General features: G+C 39.8%; 2 protein-coding genes across 4 annotated transcripts in view; both read left to right on the top strand.

The window, feature by feature from the left end:
- Nucleotides 1–4,304: 4,304 nt before the first annotated feature.
- On the top strand, nucleotides 4,305–14,626 carry LOC134820957 (uncharacterized). The gene is made up of 5 exons (XM_063831627.1): nucleotides 4,305–4,725; nucleotides 4,913–5,137; nucleotides 5,329–5,625; nucleotides 6,253–6,332; nucleotides 14,222–14,626. The coding sequence occupies exons 1-5, from the start codon at nucleotides 4,692–4,694 to the stop codon at nucleotides 14,258–14,260; spliced, it is 675 nt and encodes a 224-aa protein (XP_063687697.1). The 5' UTR covers nucleotides 4,305–4,691; the 3' UTR covers nucleotides 14,261–14,626.
- Nucleotides 14,627–19,497: 4,871 nt separating this feature from the next.
- Nucleotides 19,498–20,131, top strand: part of LOC134821209 (copine-7-like) — a 44,769-nt gene continuing 44,135 nt past the window's right edge. For all 3 annotated transcript variants that reach the window (XM_063831899.1, XM_063831900.1, XM_063831901.1), the window contains exon 1: nucleotides 19,498–20,075. In XM_063831899.1, coding sequence (XP_063687969.1) covers nucleotides 19,508–20,075 — 568 coding nt within the window. In that variant the 5' untranslated portion in view covers nucleotides 19,498–19,507. The remainder of the gene's footprint in view (nucleotides 20,076–20,131) is intronic.

Below are 20,131 nucleotides of genomic sequence, written 5' to 3' on the forward strand. Positions count from 1 at the left end.
AATGATAAAACATTTCTTTTCGCGTTATTTTGTTATTTAAATTATCTAATAAACTTTCTTTGGCCTTCATTTTGGCCTCTTGTTCAATTGTAGTAACTTGCTGCTTAGTATATGCTGATAAAGTTTCACCCTATTTAAAGCCAATACTTTGTTACAACTGTAGTCTTTGTATGTAATGGATTTTACATCCCTGAAGACATTGGCGTTTTGTACGTTGGTACAAAACTGCGATTTCACGCCCATAAACAGTGAACGCTCTGTCGCAGTAAGGGGCTTGCGGCCCTTCTTCTGCCTATTGGCCTTGCCTCCTGTTGTGGTTGGGCTTTTAGCCAGAACAAGTAGACAAGTAATACTCTACTTTAACATACAACTCTAAGGGACCTAAATAGGGAATAGGCAATAGTCAGTACAATGTAATGTAATGTAAATCTAATTAATATAAATAATAACATCACAACAACTTCCCCATTAAGTTCATTACTCTCTTCTTTCTCCTCAAAATTGAAACCGAACGAATGTGGGCGTGGGTTCAGATCCCACTTCTGACACCATGTTGTGGTTGAGCTTTTAGCCAGAACAAGTAGACAAGTAATACTCTGCTTTAACATACAACTCTAAGGGACCTAAATAGGGAATAGGCAATAGTCGGTACAATGTAATTAATATAAATAATAACATCACAACACCTCCCTTCCTCCCATCATTCACCGCTCTATTTGTCCTAGCCGAGAAGCCGGTCCGGTTCTTCTTCTGTTTCCCAGAGTTCCCAACTCTGTTCAGCACTCTGTTCTTTTTCTTTGCTGCAGCTGGCTCTGCTCCCAACTTATCATCAAAACTGGCATCTTCTCTTACCATTGTTGTCCTTCTAAAAGTATTAGAGTCAAAGGATCTCTTCAGTATGGATGAGGAAATACCGTTTCTACCTTGACCCGGAACTATTGGGAGGCACTGTTTGAAGTCCCCCGACATTACCACAGGTATCCCAACGAATGGTTTGCACACTTTCCTTATGTCCTGGAGAGTACGATCGACTGCCTCAATGACCATTTTGTTTAGCATCGTAACTTCATCTATGATGATAATATGCGTATTGCATAGGAGATCTGAAAGGCTTGTTCCTCTGTTGATGTTACACATGGAGTCACGGTGAATATTTAACGGGACTTTGAATTGAGAGTGAACTGTGCGTCCATGCGTTAAAAGCAATGACGCATTAGCAGTAGATGCAGTTGCTAATACTATGTGGCCCTGTGACCGATGATGGACTATCACTGTATTTAGGAGGAAGCTTTTTCCTGTCCCCGGGCTTGCTCCTAAAAAAAGTGTTGTAGTATGATAATTTCCTGAGCACATACCTTCTATTACATCGAAGGCTCTTCTTTGTTCTTCATTTAACTGAGATATTCTTCGTCCTGAATTTTGTCGCTCTAAGTCAATATCTATGTTATTTAACTCTCTGCTGACAAAGTTACTGCTCTGTTGACGGATTTCATCAGCATTTAATAAAACGATGCCAAACGATGTAAGTGAACGGCCTCCACATGACAAAATATCTGTTTCCAGCAATTGTAGTATATGTTGTCGAATACTGTCAGTGTTTCCTAATGTGAAATTGCCGACTTCTTGCCGCCTTTCCATTATGAAATCCTCGCAGAGATTATCCGCGAATGTTTCCCACAGAGATAGGGGGTCAGACGGTTCGCATGCGCAGATGACCGTAACAAAAAATTGTCTAAGTTTTAGAGCAGACAATGTAGCACTAATCTCGTTCATCGCATCAAAAATGTGGTCATCGTTGTCCAATAAGCCGTGTCTTCTGCAAGCCTCTTTGAAGGTTGACAGTAGCTCACCGTCAACTGTCTTGAGGTGAGCGAATGACGTTGGGCCTGGCTGATGAACCAACAACAGTCTGAGGTAGTAAAGATCACCAATTTTTGGTGACATCGAGTAAAGTCTACCAATAGTATTTGAGTGGACTACTACAGAATCGTCGGTCTGATACATCTTCCTTCCACCAATCTGACGACGCTTCCACTCCTTTTCCCCAGGTGTAAAACTCGGGGACTTCGTGATATTTTAAAGTAGAAGCCAATAAGTCCTCTGAGCAGAGATTAAAGAATGCCACAAGTTTCGAAGGGGGTGGGTTACTGTTCTCCATGGACTGGGATGTAGTAGTCTCTGGATTGAATGTGAATTGGTGTTCCCCCTCGAGGTGTATGTCTAATGTAACGACTGTTGGCCGGTGACCGTTTCGTTCCATACCAAGTATGACCATAGTGGCTTCATTAGCCCCCAAATACCTAAAAATTAGAAATTATAAAGATCATAGCAATTTTACATATAATGGTGTAAGATCCAGATCAATTAAATGAAAATTACTCAACGAAGAACAGTAAACATACCTTGTACCTATGATTCTCATATTCGGATATTTCATCCAAACCCGGACTTTGTAGATTATATGCAGCCCTGTCAGTTCCTTTATACGTATATTTTAGAATATATTTGATTGAGTTGACTGAACTGCAAATTTCAACGTTAATGTGACAGTTCATCTGTCGTGAGAGAAACGGAGAATAAGGGACAATCCAGCTGTTGTCTACTATAACAACTGTTCTTAGGCCGTCCCTGTAGCAGAACTTTTCTATAGAAAAAAAAAAGTATGGATACTTTTTACTGCATCAAAATATTGCAATCACAAACAAAGTTATAAGAAGTCATAGCGTGAGCGTAAATGTGAGCTAGTTTTGAAATTATGACGTAGCATACAGCATAACAACGAGCGTTGTTAATATGTTCTTGCTCGCGCACGTGCATTTTTATCGTTGCTACGCAACAGCGCAGTAAACCTTTGCTAAAATAACGCCATTATTCTAACGATTATTTAACCTCACTTCCGACGTTAATTATAAAAAATCTAAAGCCTAAATCAAAATTCTAAGAATGCTATAGCCTATTCCTATCCTTTTTCTACAACCCTGCTAAAAATGGCGAGGTTTCAACTCCATTTGCGAGCTGGGTTTGGCTTCACCAGAGGGTCATTTTGAGGTCGATTTTCGGTGTTTTTTCTTCTATGTCCCCGTTGCCGGGGAAATTTCGTCTAGTTTAAAATATAGTAGAGATATCAGAGATATCAGCTACAAGTACAAGAAACGAATTTTTAGGATATTGCTAATAACCCAACAAATAATCCCTTTGATAATACATTGCTGAGGCTTTAGATAGGAAGCTAATTTCGTGATGAATATTTGCAATGTCGACCGTAGTTTATCTTTTATTGGGCTTTACCTCCTGGATGAGCATTTGTAACATTTTGTTCTCCTCGCGAAGTTATTTTCCCGACAACTTTTGCACGTCCAATCTCCACGGAACGTATGCAGGGACGATCCGCTCTTCTTATCAGCCTTGCATTTGGTGCAATTTACAATGCCCCTGCCGTTGTTTATCGTGCCGCAGCTATTACATCGTCACTTCGTACACTCATAAGGATTGTATCTTGATGACATCCTGGGCATCCTGCTAGCTAACAATTGAATTTAATTGAATATTACAATTTTCATACATGGTCAGCTTCTTTATTTAATAACTAGTGTAACCCGGCCTTCGGCTTGGATTTCATTGCCGCAGTTAAAAAGGGTAGGAGCATTAGCCTGCAATAAATGTATCAAGCGGTGAAGATAAATACGTGAAATTGCAAGTGAAACAAATCTAAACAGTGACCATTGTGAAATTACAAACCAAATCATGCTAGCAAATGGAGTATTTGCATTTTGCAATCATTTGACAGAATTGATCACGTGAATAGTATGCTCACCGGGATTGGCTAAAGAGGAAAGGGGGCAAACTCAATCAACATATCAAGCAGTTATTTAGCACCTTTTCGACACATCTCAGTTTCCCCTTATAATTACATCACACTCCTTGATTATATACAGGTCTGTTATAAAATAGTCCACCTTCAGTTTACTAAGAAACGAACGCCATCTACTATCACACAATGTGGAGCATGGCGAAAATTCTGAACCCAGGTGTATTAAAGTGTATTAAAGTGCATCCCCGGGGTCAAATGGCCAAAATACACCTATACACTTTAATACAGTTGCCCCCCCCCCCCAACTCTGTGTCGGGACTCTGGAATAGTCCGCTGAGTCCAACACCCGCCCTCCCTCCTCCCCCGCCCGCCCCCCCCCCCCCTGACACCTTCACAGACACTTTTCGCCTTAATAGATAGTCAGATGCACTGCTCTCTTTCTAGTTGTTTGAAAATAATAATCTAAATTCCAGTTGTTGAGAAGGAGCTAAAAGCCCAATGACGCCAACAGACGTAGTAGTGTAGGGACAACAGAGCATGTGCTTCAGATTAACGTCCTTAGTACGACCAAGGCTGATCAGTCTCTTGGTGCTTACAATTGTTCTCGAGATTACCGTCTGAACAGGTGGAGAGGAAACCTTATTGTTTTACAATCCTCCAGTGTCCTACTATTGAGAATTCTCGTCCTCTGTGTTCATGACTGGTCTTAAATTTAAGGGAGTTTTTTAAACAAAGCGTAATTTTCAGTTAGTGGGCACGTGTGTAATTTTGCCTTCAAAACTGGCCAAAGTTTTTAGCCTTCAATTTAATTGTTTATTTCCAAACTTCTCAATAATCAGGGGTTTTGAATAAGTACTCTAGACTTATTTCGTTCAACAGCATGATACTTTTAGCACTTCTTTTGGTCCATTCTGGTGAGTCATATCATCTTTGGTATTTAACTAGGATACTAAGGCCTGAAAATGGACTTTCTTTTCTTTTCTTTTCCGGTCGTGCTTACCAGCATTGTGATCGGAGCCGTGAATTGAGGCGAACCTGCTAAAGCTCTAAGCTCATTACTTTGTACTTTCACATAGATTCTAACAACTTTGACATCCTCAGCTAGAAGCTGCAGCTTTCTGGACGCTGCAGTAAATGTGGAGCACATGGCACCATGGTCATTTGAGTACGATGCTGGACATGTGGCAACGATTTACTGTTTTGATAATTTTTTTGTTTCTTCGGCCATATCTGAGACAGATAATAGCGCGGTTGTCAGATGTGGGCCGTCGGGAGAGTGGCTCACTTTTGGATTGGGCTTTGAGACTATTGTAACTGGATGTATTGGTACGTAGATCATGCATATTAAAAAACGCGTTATAACAGTACAAAATACTGAGAATAAGAGTGACATATTTTGCTCGATTTTATATAAATTGATGCATTCTAAATTCTGACAGCACCTAAATTAAAATCAACAGTTCTGATAGCACATTATTACCGTATCTATGGAATCTGATACGAAATCTCCCTCTCAGAATGTATTGATAGCATAGCGAGCTGCAATTACGGCTCCTGTGTGGATGGAGTGTGCATTTGTTACGAGGGCTACGAAAAGTCTCTGAGAGACCCTAGATTGTGTGCTATAACCCAGTGCGATGATCTGGTACTGGCCAACCAAAAGGCTGATCCTGTTGGACCGTATGATGTTGATGCTGTTGTTGCGGTTAAATGTAATTCGGGACATCATGTCCTCGGAACGAAAGATGGTACTGAGCAAGTTTTGACTTGCAAATCTGACGGACATTTTGGCTCTGTTCTCCGACCGTGCGTTGGTAAGTACTAAATCTGTTTTTCAATTATTAGAATATCAGTCCAACCATTAAACAATTTACATATATATATATATTTTTATATAAAACGTTTTAATGGAACAAAAGTGGTGGTTTTATAAATGGTGATCTTCAGATAAATTTACTCGTCGATTGGTGCAGGTTATATCTCCGCCTAAAGCACATCCAATTTGATACGTATGAAATATGTCTATAACTTAGTTAGCACTAAGTTAGCATTCTGCGACCGAAATTGAACGTGGAATCGTTTAAGATCACTTTCGAGGCACCTCGACAAAAGCTTCTCACGCTATTGTGCTTTTTATGGAGAAATACGTCAGTAGAGTTTTTAAGCTTGTTATTCTCTTTCAAAATTATTCCAAGTGATTTGTATAAGTGCATATATTAACTCTGAATACATTGCACAATCATTTATCTCGACTCATGAAGTTTGAAAGAAGTTACAGCAATGCGCGCAATTTTGGGAGTGTGCTTTCGGCGGAGATATAAACTGCGCCTACTCGATTAGTTACCAACTTATTAAGTTAGTTAGTTAGTTAGTTAGTTAGTTAGTTAGTTAGTTAGTTAGTTAGTTAGGTAGTTAGTTAGCTCCATGTTTCTCACTTCCAGTTTGTGGACACTCCGGGGATTGTACGAACGGAACATGCAATGCTAACCACGAGTGCGAATGTGACATTGGTTTTATTCAGGTCAGTACAATTAAAATTGTAATCACATCTAATCAATAATAATCATGTACATTTTGTTTATGTAATACAGTAAAACTTCAATGTTGCCTGGATCTGCTAGCCCTGGATCAAATTATAACCTGTAGCCTGACTAATGAAAATATGAGATTTTAAACAGCCCTAAACTGGTGTTTAAGGTTTAAGAAAGTTCACTGTAGTTTGTAGCTATAGCTTAATTTTTTCCCTGCTCTTGCCGAAGGCAAAAAGATCGTAGGGAATAAGTAATCGGGTTTGGATATATGAGCTATCCCGATGGACCTGCGATGATGACAAAAGTCTGCTCCTTCGCAATATAGACCACTCCCCTTACTCTAGTAGCAGGGAGGAATTGAGTGTGCACTTCGATGTACAGAGTTTTTTGCTGCTGAATCGGGTTAAATAGGCCATTGATAACTCAAATCACCGAGGGGCAAATATTGTCTCGCTAGTCCCAACCCTGTGGAGCCACGCCCATATTTCATATTAGGCGCTTATTTGGGAAATTCCTATCTCAGCTTCTGAAGTGCTTAGAGACTTGAAATTGGGCTTAAAATGACCGCAATACACATGTTTATATTAGCACTATGAAGGTATTAAAGCTCTCAGGGACTTACTTTTTGAGAAAAATGAAAAAAACTAATTTTCACTGGGGCGCGATGAGGATGACATGCTTTAAGCTACTAAAATTCATAAAGTTGAGTACATAATATTGTGAAAAGAAACCAATGTGCTGATTTAATCTGCCAGAAGAGCAACAACATTAACAAAAGCTTACAAATGAAAATAACTGATTAACTGAAACACACACATCTTTTAGGAACTTTTACAAAGAGACATTACAATATCTGCCCATATAACTCAAAATAAGTTCAATCTCCTATTCCACATTATTGATTGGGTTTTTGCACATTTCACCACATTTGCAATAATTAGAGCATGCATATTGTTTCTGTCTGCATGGGCAGGTGATCCTGACACAGGATTTACATTTACATGGTTCAGGTATATCAATTGGTCTTTGTGGAGGCACAAACCAAGTGGGAGATAAGTTGATGTCGTATCCGTATTCTGTAACATCAAGGATTTTAGATGCATCCCCTGTTGCAGCTTCGAGCCACAACCTTGCTTGGAAGTATGCCCTTCGAATATGCTGCCTTATTTCATTAGACGAGCATGGAAGATCCACAAACCTTACGTTTCTTGTTTGCTGCCGCATTCTTAGTCTAAGTTCGTCAAAAGTTGCACAGTTCATGAATGCCTTGTTAGCTACAACTTTCACTAAAAATTGTTCTGCCTTTTCAAACATGTCCTCGTCAAGTACATCCAATCCAAAATCCGTAATGAAATGGCTGTACTGCTTAAGAGCTTTCAACAAAGCCAACTTTGTGCCAACTTTTGAGACAGTGTCACAACCTGTCAATGCGTGTCCTGCTGGCAGGCTTCTCACTAGACTAGAATCGACTTTGCTCAGTAGCAAGTGTAAAGGATATAATTCTTTTTGCTGTATTGTCTTTACTTTAAAATCACCCTTTCTGAGCAAGTAAAGATTAAGACCATGCCATGCACTTTGGAGATAGTAAAGAAGGTTTACGAAAATGTCTGTGTCAGGTGACACAACAGAGACACAGCAACTTTCTGTTGACAAAGCATGAATCTTACTGATCGAAAACATAATACGATCATCAGCCTCTTCGTGAGATGCCCTAAATTCTATCGCTTCATTTATAACACCATCTGAAATCACTGTGCATTTATCTGGGTCCGATTTTATGCCTCCTGCCAAGTATAGTGGCTTTTCTGATGTGTAGTGAGAAGAGCAATATTCTACAAAAAAGTTCTGATAACTGATTTTGTTGGACTGTCTGTCAAAGAAATCATCCAAAGGAGATGGTAAGGACTGTTCCTCGGACACCACCTCACAAACAGCACCTACATTCAAATTACCGTCTTTGGTTGCCCTGGTTACTCGTGCTGCTCCTTTGATAGACATGTCTTTATAGTTTTCTAGAATAAGATGTATCTGCTCACTTTGCTGCCCATATGAAGTCACGTTATTCAGAATTTTCTCACAGAACGAGCCGAAGGTTTTGACACCTGTTAACTTGACTGATGTCCATTTCCTGATAATCGCCATAAAATCAATTACAACTGCTGTCGTTTTTACATGAGGTAACTGATTGGTCTCGTTAACCACAATCGATTCCTTGTCAAGTAATTGTAACAATTGTTTGGCAAGATCTGATTTGGGGGCTTTCTTTTGCTTCAGTGAATCTTTCTTTAGTAGATAAACTGGACGTGAAGTTAAAGGATAAATGATCAGTTCCTCCAATCCCCATCCCCTGGATGCTGCATACTCGATAAAGTTCACTGCAGATGTATTTAGTTGGTCGTCTGTGAGCACCTTAACCTTCTTCTCTTTAGCCATTACATTGGATTCAATGGACATATAAGAAGACTGATACTTGAAGCTTATGGAGGCATGCAAGCTCTTGCTTTTATCAAATAAACGGTCTTGGACGAATTCGCCATAGTTTGCTCGTCCAAATTCGACACAGTCTAGTAGGTATTCTCGATTTGCCACGACTTCACGACTTGTCAGATTAATCAGCTGATCAGGGCTATCAACTTTAAACGGATTGCCAACAGTTTTGATGTAAGCAACCAGTTTATCTGCTCGGGACTTACCCTTCTCTGCTGACTTTGGATTGAACTCGTGGTGGAGATTGTTCAGCTCTCCCTGGTGTTCACCAATGCTTGCTGTTTCTTTCAGGAAAGAGACGAACAAGTCTTTGTGATGTTTGATGATATTCCAGAGAGCCACTGTTTCTTTCTGACGAGTTGATCCAATGATACCACCAGATGCCTTAGCCGTGAAATTGTATGCCTTTTCAAGGGCCTGGTCAAATCCTATTGCACTTCCTTTGCGCTCTGATAAGTAACAGACAAAGTTCCCGTCTTTGAAGTGCTTGTGTAGGGCTGGGAATTTTCTCTGTATATCCAAACAATCTTGATAAAAGAGGGCTCCATATCTACTGTAATTTGGCTTTCCTGTGCCAAAGAAGATTCCTAAGCTCCTTTCCACTGCAGACAGAAACAGCTCCCAGTTTCCAGTCCGGACGGATACCTCAAAGTCTCTTGCACATGGGAACATGTCTCTCAGAAAAATTTCCCAGTAGAGAAAGTTTTCATTTCCGCTATTAGATCCTTTAAACTGAAGAAATGCCTTGTGTAGTCTGTCCAATGAAACCTTGTAACTTTCCCAACAGCTTTCAAAGTCGTTTTCGTCAGAGTTATCATAGACTTTTTTTAATACTTGTTCAATGTCAAACTCTATATCGTCAAGATTAATTTCCTCCTTGCATAAAATAAATTCATCGCTTTCGAGAAAAGCTTCATATTGGAGGCGTAAAATAGACTCCGCAATCATATTAATGCCGTCTTTTGCTTTGATGTAATCACCTCCTTTCAGAACACTTGACAGTGCAACATCAGCTGCAAAGACTCCACACTTTTTTAGGGCTTCTCCAATTCCTGAGGGAATTAGCCACTTTCCGATTGCACCCATGATTATCTTACTCCAATGGAACGGGCCAAGACCTAAAAATATTGACCCGAAAACTTCCGGTTTTAGTAGTTGTATGTCTTTTGCGAGACAGTACACCCCTTCATCACACCATAGTGCTCCAGAAGTTTCGCCTCTCTGATGCAGCACATCTTTGAAATTCATCATAGAAGTGTAGATGCTGTCCATTAAGGTTGCGGGATATGGCAGTATCGGGATAAATGATTTCGCTGTCATCATCCTAACTTCCCTAGATGTTAGTTTACTGAGCAAAGCAGTAAAATTGGGAATATCATTTGCACCTTTGAGTCTGGAAACAAACCATGCAAAGAAATCGTCGTTCACTTCAGTCAACATTGAGTACTTGTGTATGTGATCAGTTATTGGCGAGAACTCCTCGTTTATTTCTCCTGAATTTTTGGCAAGCTGCGACGTCATTAGCTGCTGGCAAGGTAATGTGTGCTGCAAACTCCGCTTTCTGTCCACAGCGTATTTGGTCGTGTCACGCTTACTCATAGTCCTTGGTTCCATATCTTCATCTTTTCCATTTGCATTCTGCCATATGACAAGAACGGTGTCGTTGCTGACATCTCCTCCTCTATCAGTTCTTTCTCTGTGGTTGAAATTATCCACAGCTCCTTGGATTGGAATTCCACGTTTTATGGAATTATTGACTGGGCATCGATCCTTCCCCGCAGTATCGATATCTGTCTGAGCCATTTCAATATCGTCTCTCTTCATTGAATCGTAGCCTGTTCCAAAGCCGAACCTGTTGATGATATCAATAAGTTCTCTTGACTTAGTCAGACAGTGAACAGCTTGTGTTATGCCACAATGCATCGGTGTCTTAAGACCAGAGATCCAACAAGAAAAGAACTGAAATGATGCATCAAATTTCAGAAACCACGAATCTCCCTGCGTCACTTTTCTGCCAGAGAAAAGTTTTGAGATAAACTTAAACCATTGAGGCGGTCTTGCATCTTTGAATCGCTCTAAAGATATAGCTAGATCACTAGGCAAGCACAGACTGTCCTCCAATTCAAACTTGTATGAACTGATCTCAGCTGACAAGATTTTTGCACATTCCGTAATTGCATCACGATCTCTAAGGTTATGTTCAATAATTCCAGATACTGGAACTGATGACTTGAACACTATCTGAGACACAGATCTGTCTTTAGGATAGGAAAATGATATATCATCTCCAAAGTATTTAATTAGATTGAATTTTGTAGCTCGATTATTGAAATTAAGATCTAGAACATTGTTTATACTGTCTGTGATATCAGTCAGCTTGTAAGCTTGAGTTTGGAAATCAAGCTTTTCGAATACCTCCTTCAATCCGTCGTCGTGAATATTCTCTTCACTTTCTCTAAGAAAATTGTTCATAAGTTTTTCAACCTGTCTCTCATAAGAAAGCAGGTATGAGCACATGCATGCACTGTGATAGTAAATGTCAGCTGCAAGGATGTCACCTATGGATTGGCAATAAATATATTGCCTGTAGAGATGATCTTCGTTAAAGGCCATTGCACTCAAAAATTTTGAAGCCCGTGTGGTTCCCATTTTCATCTCAGAAACTCTGTATAGATGTGAGGTTTGATTTGGCCATGATCCTGCTTGATGCTTTTGGCAGATGGAACATTTTGTTGCTTTTGATCTTTTACTCAGTTGGTCAGGTATCTCTCCGCTTGCTGATCTAGATCTGGTGCTTTCACGTTTTCTCTTTGTAGTTTCACAGGAACTTCCTTCTTCTTCTGGAGATTGATCTTTCGGTGTTGATTTTGGTTTAAATCGTTTGGTTGTTCTCATATAATTCTTAAAACACTGCTTTGGACTTTTCATTTTATTGGACTTAGACTGGTTGTGGAAGCGAAAAGTGTCAGGACATTTAGCAATGTTGTTTAGAACTTTACTATCTCCCATTTTTATGGCAGCTTCGTATACTAGCTTTCGTTTATCGTCATCTCCTGTAGAATTAAGTATCGTCACGTTTTAAAACAGTAGTTAAGCTCAATACTACTTTTAAGTTACTCTGTTAGTAACAAACATAGATCAATTAAACGTGATTCGATTCGTATTTAACTAAAATGTAACTATCTTTACTATAATTTTACTGTAAGAATTTAGTAAATTTATTTTACCTCGTAAATCACGCTCTGGATATTTTTCTTCTTTTTCACATAAAACACATACTCGGTTTGCATTCGTGCCTTCTGCAAGTTTTGCTCTTTCTTTTAAGAGGCTTATTCCTTTGAATTTGGATTCAGGACCCGTTTCACTAATCTAAAAAATAATGACATTGAAGGACACATTTTTCGTTACAAAATCCGAATAGCACGAATGAGTAAATTATAGGAGTCTAAAAGCTACGTCATAGTGATTTAATTAATTTCAGAATAGAATTTTTGAAATGGTTAGCCTACTCAACTGATTAGGTAATTAATGAAGACTGTTTTAACCTACATTTATTCCTGATGGTCCTGGAATTTCATCGTCAACAGGAGGTGGAGAAGACACTCTGGGAACAGCATCTTCTGATATACTAATCTCTAGGTCCTAAATTTATTAGACCCATCATCACGAAGTAATTAAATACAAAAATATCATATTCACGAAAGAGATATTCATAGTAAGTGCAATACAGAACTTAATATTTAAGGAAATTCGAAATAACTGAGTCGACCATCAAACTTACACCATCTAAAGCATTGATTGACACACGATGATATGTCACCCTCCTAGCACTCTGCCTTCTCAAAAGCCACTGTTTGCGTGGCCACAATATCAACACAAAACAACCTGAAAGTCGATGCTCTTAGCTCTTCGATATTGCTTTATTATACAAACTGCGTAGATAGCAATAACTTATCAATAAATACACTGATGATTATAGGAACTAACTTCAAGCAACAATATAATCGCTAAAGTAACGTCTGAAACTTACCAAGTATCACACAAAGACCCCAAAGAGTAACAACTGGAATGACAACAAACCAAGGATTCATATTCACGACAAGGTTTCACTGCTGAACCAAGAAGTAGGCGAAATTGGTACACGTTTCAAAACAACTGTAAAAGGACTGTTAACAACTGTTGACAGTGTTGAAGTATGTCTAGTACTGTTGAGAAGTGGGGAATGTTAAGGATTGCAGAGGCGTAGTATCCAGTTACGTAGGTTTATCTCAAAAGTCGTGAAAGATAACTCGAAAATTAGAGTTACAATCAAGAATTTATGTTTGACGGTGAAATATTATACACCCTATACAGCAAAAATAGAGGATTTTAAACCTGTACTGCCCCTGAAGATTGTAAGCGTTTATTTATGTTTAATTGCTCTCCTGTCAGCACAATTGTTATTTTTCACAATATTATATTATACTCAATTTCGTGAATTTTCATCGCGCCTCAGTGAAAATTTAGTTTTTTTCATTTTTCTCAAAAAGTAAGTCCCTGAGAGCTTTAATACCTTCATAGTGCTAATATAAACATGTGTATTGCGGTCATTTTAAGCCCAATTTCAAGTCTCTAAGCACTTCAGAAGCTGAGATAGGAATTTCCCAAATAAGCGCCTAATATGAAATATGGGCGTGGCTCCACAGGGTTGGGACTAGCGAGACAATATTTGCCCCTCGGTGATTTGAGTTATCAATGGCCTATTTAACCCGATTCAGCAGCAAAAAACTCTGTACATCGAAGTGCACACTCAATTCCTCCCTGCTACTAGAGTACCTGTAATTATGAGTATAGGAAGGGTCTGTTATGCTGCGCGCGACGCTCAGCATGTGTTAGTTAATTGCATTATCCAACGCGAATTTCAATTGTCAAACGATGCCGTTCAAATCAAATTAGCCCAAAATTTGTGCGCGGCGTACTAAATATTCGATTACACGCAATCCTGCACGCGCGCAATAACAAATTACGATGAAAATATTGCAACTTTTTAACAACAAAATAATCCAATATCTAATTTTTATTAATCGTTAAAATTAACTTTTCGTTGCAAATATTAACGGTTTAAGCAGGGAAAATTAATCGTGCGTGGTGTAACCGCGGCGAAATTCTTGTTTCATGTAGGCCTCCTTAATCAGTAGTCAATGATTAGACAGGGTTATTGAAATTAAAATGAAATGATCGCGTCTGGACTTGAGACCTTTATGTTGTATTTTAGTTAAAAGTCCCAGTTGCTCAGATTGGGAAATAAATATAAAGGCCATCGTTGATATTATAGAATATGGGTCGAAACATTAACTTTACTGTTTTTTCAATGTGACATAATACGATGTTGGTATGTAACCATACATTTCAGAGTTCCAAAGACAAGAGCGTCTGTATAAAGATTAAGTAACCAGCTAATGAACGAGAAACTAAGAAAGAAGACGAAAGAAGGACAATTCCGATAGACGAAATTTAAAATAATATTAACGGATTAAATAAGAATCGATTAATATATAATAATGGATTATACATTGAACTTTCTAACATAGATTGGTGCACATCTAGATAAATATGGCATACTATACAATTTATAAGCATCTCGCGTTTCGTGCTCCTCAAAATTATACGTCCTACTCCTACTTGCCGGCGCTACTAATTCACTCGCCAGTGTTTCAATGAAAATAGCGCTATTCGTATTATATTACGTTTTGGTGTTGTAAGCTTTTATTAAAAAATGATTGAAGAATAATTGGTGAAACAACGATTAATTTTATTAATGATTAATATCTTTGTTTTATTTTTAAAAATATTGAAAAGTTAATGGTATGACTATGTGGTAAATGGTAAAACAATTATAATTATATAAAAATATAGATGATATTGAATTTGATAAAATGAAATTTCACCTACAAGTACAAACTTCCCATTATACATGATGAAACATGAATTAACTAAACAGTATAACCTGTAGTTTAAAACGGAGAATTATACGGTTCCTGAGGGTGTGAAAGTAATAATCTTAGTATCTTGTCAATTGTTAAGGACTAGCCCTACCCGGCGCGCTACTTCTGACTTCGAGCGTGCTAAATTACTCTACAGTCGATCTTCGAGTTCGAGATTGTTCTAAAACGGCCCCCGACATTTAAAACCACCTTCAATCGATGTATTTTCGGACGCTAATTCCATTAAAATGCTCCTTGTATCACGTCGTGACCCCCACGGTCGTTTGACTAGGTCGTCCTGACGATACAGGGGAGCCGCGCACTCGTGCGCGGCGGGTCATACTTGTATCACGTTGCGACCCCCACGGTCGTTTTCACTCTGTTCTGACGATACAGGGGGAGCCGCGCACTTCGTGCGCGGCGGGTCATACAACGTATGACAAGGTCATACAGCTTATGTGGTATGACAAAATGCTTCCCTGACGAGATATTGGCGAAAAACTGTCTCGATCACGTAATATGACCGTATAATTTAAGGAAGTTAATTTAATTTTTCGTTAGGGTTAAAATAATTCAGCAGATGCTTTGGTTAAGGATTGGGATCAGATTAAAGGGTTCGGGTTTCGAATAGTCGTTCAAAGACCATTAGAGAACGGGTTGGAATTAAGTTTTACCTGGAGACCTCAGGCTATCATGTTCATAAACATATAAACCGAATAGAGATTAGTATAGGCGGAATGACAGGCTGAGCGCGGCCCAGTAAGAAAAGTTACGTGACAGTCGAGTGTAGAGTCAAAAGCTTATAATCATCAACCTTCTGACTTCGTAGCATTTGTTACCTGGGGACTTCAGGCTATTATGTTCATAATAATAAAGATTCGGCGCGGCGGAAAGACACGCTGAGCGCGGCCCAGTAAAGCATTTGTTGTTATAGGTTTATAACTTACCAGGACGTGCGTCGAGTTGTACTCGAAACAAACATTTACGAGTATCACTCGTTAAAGCATTTGCACATTTCTTAACGGGTGATACTCGTAAAATATTTGTTCCACATATTGTGTATTGGACCGTTGACGAGTCCAACTCGGCGCGCATCCTGGTAGGTTGTAAACCTACAGTACATTTCGAGAAAAAAGCGCGAGCGGCGCACGCTACTTCGAAGAAATTTAGACGATCAGTATCAATTATTGACGGATGTTACTTGTTACTCGTATAAATTTCTTCGAAGTAGCGCGCGCCGCTTTCTTCTCGAAATCTGGCCCGATGGCAAGTGCTACGAAGTAGCGCGCCGGGCCAGATCATTAACAATGTTCAATATCAATTAACATTCGTTTTACCTTAACGGATGATACTCGTAAAATATTTCTTCCGTATACCGTCGACGAGTCCAACTTGGCGCGCGTCCTGGTAAGTTATAAACCTACAAGTTTTACCTGAAGACCTCAGGCCGGCTATCATGTTCGTTCATGAATAAAGATTCCGCGGCGGAATGACAGGCTGAGTGCCGCTTGTCATACGTTGTATGACCCGCCGCGCACGAGTGCGCGGCTCCCGTGTATCGTCAGGACGATAAATGATAAAGTGGGGGTCGCAACGTGATACAAAGTGCCGCCCAGTAAAATCGGCCGCGTCAAAAGAGGTATGGGCATAAAAGTATTTTGGTTACGTGACTGCAAGCTAGTAAAACACGACTCGAATTCGATTGTTTAGGGTTAGGGTTAGGGATATATAAACTTATATATGCATTCTTGCGTAGCATCATCGATCGTTGCTTGTTGCTTCGCAACAAGCAACGCGCCTTCGAAGAAATTCAAGAAAACAACACATTTTTTTGCCAGGTTTTTATTAAAACTATGCTAGGCTGGAAATATCTTGGCCTCCAAATCATCGTTTTGTTTCAATATTGTTTTATTATCGGCGCTACTAATTTTAACGGGTGGTATTCGTAAAATCAAAAATATTTGTTTCAAATATTACAAGACTGTCGACGAGTCCAACTCGGCCTGCGTCTTGGTAGGTTATAAACCTGCAATTCTAATTCACTTGCCATGAATTCTTCACATAGCCATGTGTTTACGCGTACTGCGTGACCCTCAAAATTGTTAAGCTCCTGAAATTTAATACCCATCGATCCGAGATTTCCCAACCATCCTTAACTCACCCGTCACCCCTAGGACTAATATTTTCTTTGTGATGGACCAACCAAGTAATTGGTGGAAAAAGTAAGTTCGAACCTGCGCCCTTGGGCAGTATCCAAATAGCCAAACACGTGTTCGCAAACAGTTGCATTGTACACGAATAGGTGTTCCCGAACAACTTATGACATGATGGTTACCAGATCATATGACCGGCCAAATCAAGCAGGGTTCACATTATCGCAAGCACGGTTGGTTCACATCATTGCATACCAATTTCAGTCAGTGGCGTCAAGGCTTATTAAACGAAACAAAGTTTGTCATTGATATAGACAGTTTAGATTTAAACTTGGAGCCGCAAGGGTGATTTTCAAAATATTGAATTTTTGAAGGGTCATTTTTATATAGGTTCATTGTGACATTATGTATATACTGTTTGAAATAGTTTTATACTTATTAAACGATTAAACACCATTACGAGATCAGTTCTCCATCAACCAATCAATAGTTTGATCCAGCAAATTACTACGCTGCAATTAATGGCAATGCTAGTCGTAAATAATTGCATCCAAGATACCATAAATACCATTCAGTTAAATAACATTTCATGATTGGTATGCAGTCATATTGCATATAATGTACAACTGTTTGAGAACACCTGCTTGTGTACAACTGTTCAGGAAAAACTTTTCGCGAACACCTGTTTGTGTACAACTGTTCGGGAACAACTGTTTGCAAACACCTGTTCACAAACACCTGTTCACAAACAGTTGTTCTTGAACAAATGTCGGGCTATCTGGATACTGATCGCCCTTCCGATTATAAGTTATCAAAGCCACCATGGTGGCATCACTGCACCAAGTCCATTGACTTATTATTTTTCAGCTGCTGGACTACTAAATTATTCAAGCCAGGGATTCCATTATAGAAATGGGTGCTGTTGATATTTTCTATCATTTCATCACTATCAAGGGCTGGTGGTGTGCTTAATGGATCACAATGCGATTTATTCAGAATCTTACTTCTGTACATTGTCCCCAAGGCAAACAATTTTACACAGATGTATCAATTGTGTGTAGTGTGTGTAGTGTGTGTAGCTTACGTTGCAATTATCAAGCTCTCTTATCTTTTGTAACTTTGCGATAAGTTCAGTTTGCTGCTACCGCGTAGTAAGCCTTTGCGTGTGTATACTTGTACATTACTATACAATGTACACCACGGAGGATGATCTACATTTGACCCGATCTCAGAAGAAACTCAAGGATTTCAACTATGAAGAAAAGGAAGATGTAGAGGGCTGTGCTGATAGATGGTTCACTTCGATGGCAAGTCTACTGAAATTAGAAAACTTCGAAATTCGTGGAGATATGGACCAAGAAATTCTCATGTCTCCGTCTATCTATAAAAGGTATATGGCAGAATGGGTTATGCAAGCAGCAGACCTCGTACGACGGCAGAGTAGTCAGATGAGCGCTATGATGGAAATTGTTGAGTGCCTCAAGACGGAAGCACTAGCAGACAAGGAAAAGATGGTCAGGTTGCAGGACCAGTTGCTAGTGCAGAAGGACGAACAACTACAGTTGTTTAAGACGTCAGTTGAAGAGACAGTACAAACAACGGTGGAGACAGGGATTAAGAGCTACAGTGCCGCTGTACAAAAGAACAGCACAAATGGCGCGGTCTGCAACAGTAAAATTCTGAAGAATGTTATGAAGAGTGTGGCTGCAGAGGAGGACAGGAGCAAGAATCTGATAGTGTTTGGACTGAAAGAAGAGGATGGAGAACAGCTTCCAGCTCTGGTAGCCGCAGTATTGGAGGAGATCGGGGAGAAACCTCATTTTGAAGCGACTAGAGTCGGCTGGAAGAGGCCAGGTATCACGGCTATCCGACCAGTCAAGATCACCGTCCCAAGCTCAACAGCAGTTCATCAGATTCTGATGAAAACAGGGAGACTGAGGATGGCTGATGCACACAAAGATGTATGGATCTGTCCTGATAGATCCAGTGAAGAGCGTGCAGCAAGGAAGAACGTGGTAACTGACCTGAAGAAGAAGAGGGCTGAACAGACTCATCTCGACCACTACATCCGTAACGGGAAGGTCTGTAGCCGTGTTAAGAAGGCACCATGATGACGTAATTCATGTTTCTCGGACACCGATCAGTATAATATGTACTTGTAGGGGTATTTTAAGAGTTTACGGAAGTTATCTGTATTTGAGAGACAATTATATTATATAAATACATTATTATTTGATTGTTTCACACTTTTCACGTTTCATAATTTTATCACTAGGTGGAGGTGATGTTATTGAGACTTTGGGCGGCCAAAAAACTTCTGTTCTGAAAGTTGTCCTTCTGTACTTGTTTCACTGACCCACGCTTTTTAGCATTTATACATTTCGGCCCATTTTATATGTTTGTTCGAATTGCTGTACATTTGTATACTTGCTATTTTGTAAAAGTTTCAAATCAAAAAATCAAAATCAATGAAAATATGATTTTCTAATAAGTACCCTCATTTTAAGGATATTTTCTCTTTTACATTTAATTGATAACCATGTTATCATTATATCAGGTATAATGGCACAGCCTCCATATCCTCAAGGAGGATATGGTGATCCCAACATGGGATATCCACCCCAACAGCCAGGTTATCCTCCTCAAGCCGGCTTTGCACCACAACAACCTGGCTATCCGCCTCAACAACCAGGCTATCCGCCCCAACAACCTGGATATCCATCCCAACAACCTGGCTATCCACCCCAACAACCTGGCTATCCACCTCAACAACCTGGATATCCGCCCCAGCAACCAGGATATCCGCCCCAGCAACCAGGTTATCCTCCTCAGGCCGGTTACCAACCCCAGCCACAGCCTGGATATCCCCCTCAACAACCTGGATACCCTCCTCAGCAGGCAGGAGGATATCCTCCCCAACAACCGTATGGGGCTCCAGTTCCAGGACAACAACCTCACCCAGGACAGCCATATGGTGCCCCTCAGCCGGGCTATGGTTCTCCAGCCCCTCCTGTTGGGCAAGGCTATGCCGTTGCCCAACCTGCTCCTCAACCTGCTTGCAACTTCACCCCTAACGCAGCATACAGTGGACATGGTCCTTTAGGGGCAACTAACGTGAAAGATGTCAAAGGTAAGCATTCAAAACTGATAACACCATGTTTGCAGTTAGTTTAATGTTGTTTGTGG

Source organism: Bolinopsis microptera, chromosome 9 (genome assembly GCF_026151205.1).
Source record: "Bolinopsis microptera isolate Bmic1 chromosome 9, MBARI_Bmic_1.0, whole genome shotgun sequence".
In the NCBI taxonomy this organism is placed as follows: Eukaryota; Metazoa; Ctenophora; class Tentaculata; order Lobata; family Bolinopsidae; genus Bolinopsis; species Bolinopsis microptera.

Bases quoted from the DNA above. Each gene is read 5' to 3' on its own strand.
- LOC134820957 (XM_063831627.1), top strand. From the start codon at position 4,692: ATGATACTTTTAGCACTTCTTTTGGTCCATTCTG. The intron at 4,726-4,912 runs GTGAGTCATATC...TGACATCCTCAG, and splicing joins ACTTCTTTTGGTCCATTCTG to CTAGAAGCTGCAGCTTTCTG. The intron at 6,333-14,221 runs GTCAGTACAATT...CATACATTTCAG, and splicing joins GTGACATTGGTTTTATTCAG to AGTTCCAAAGACAAGAGCGT.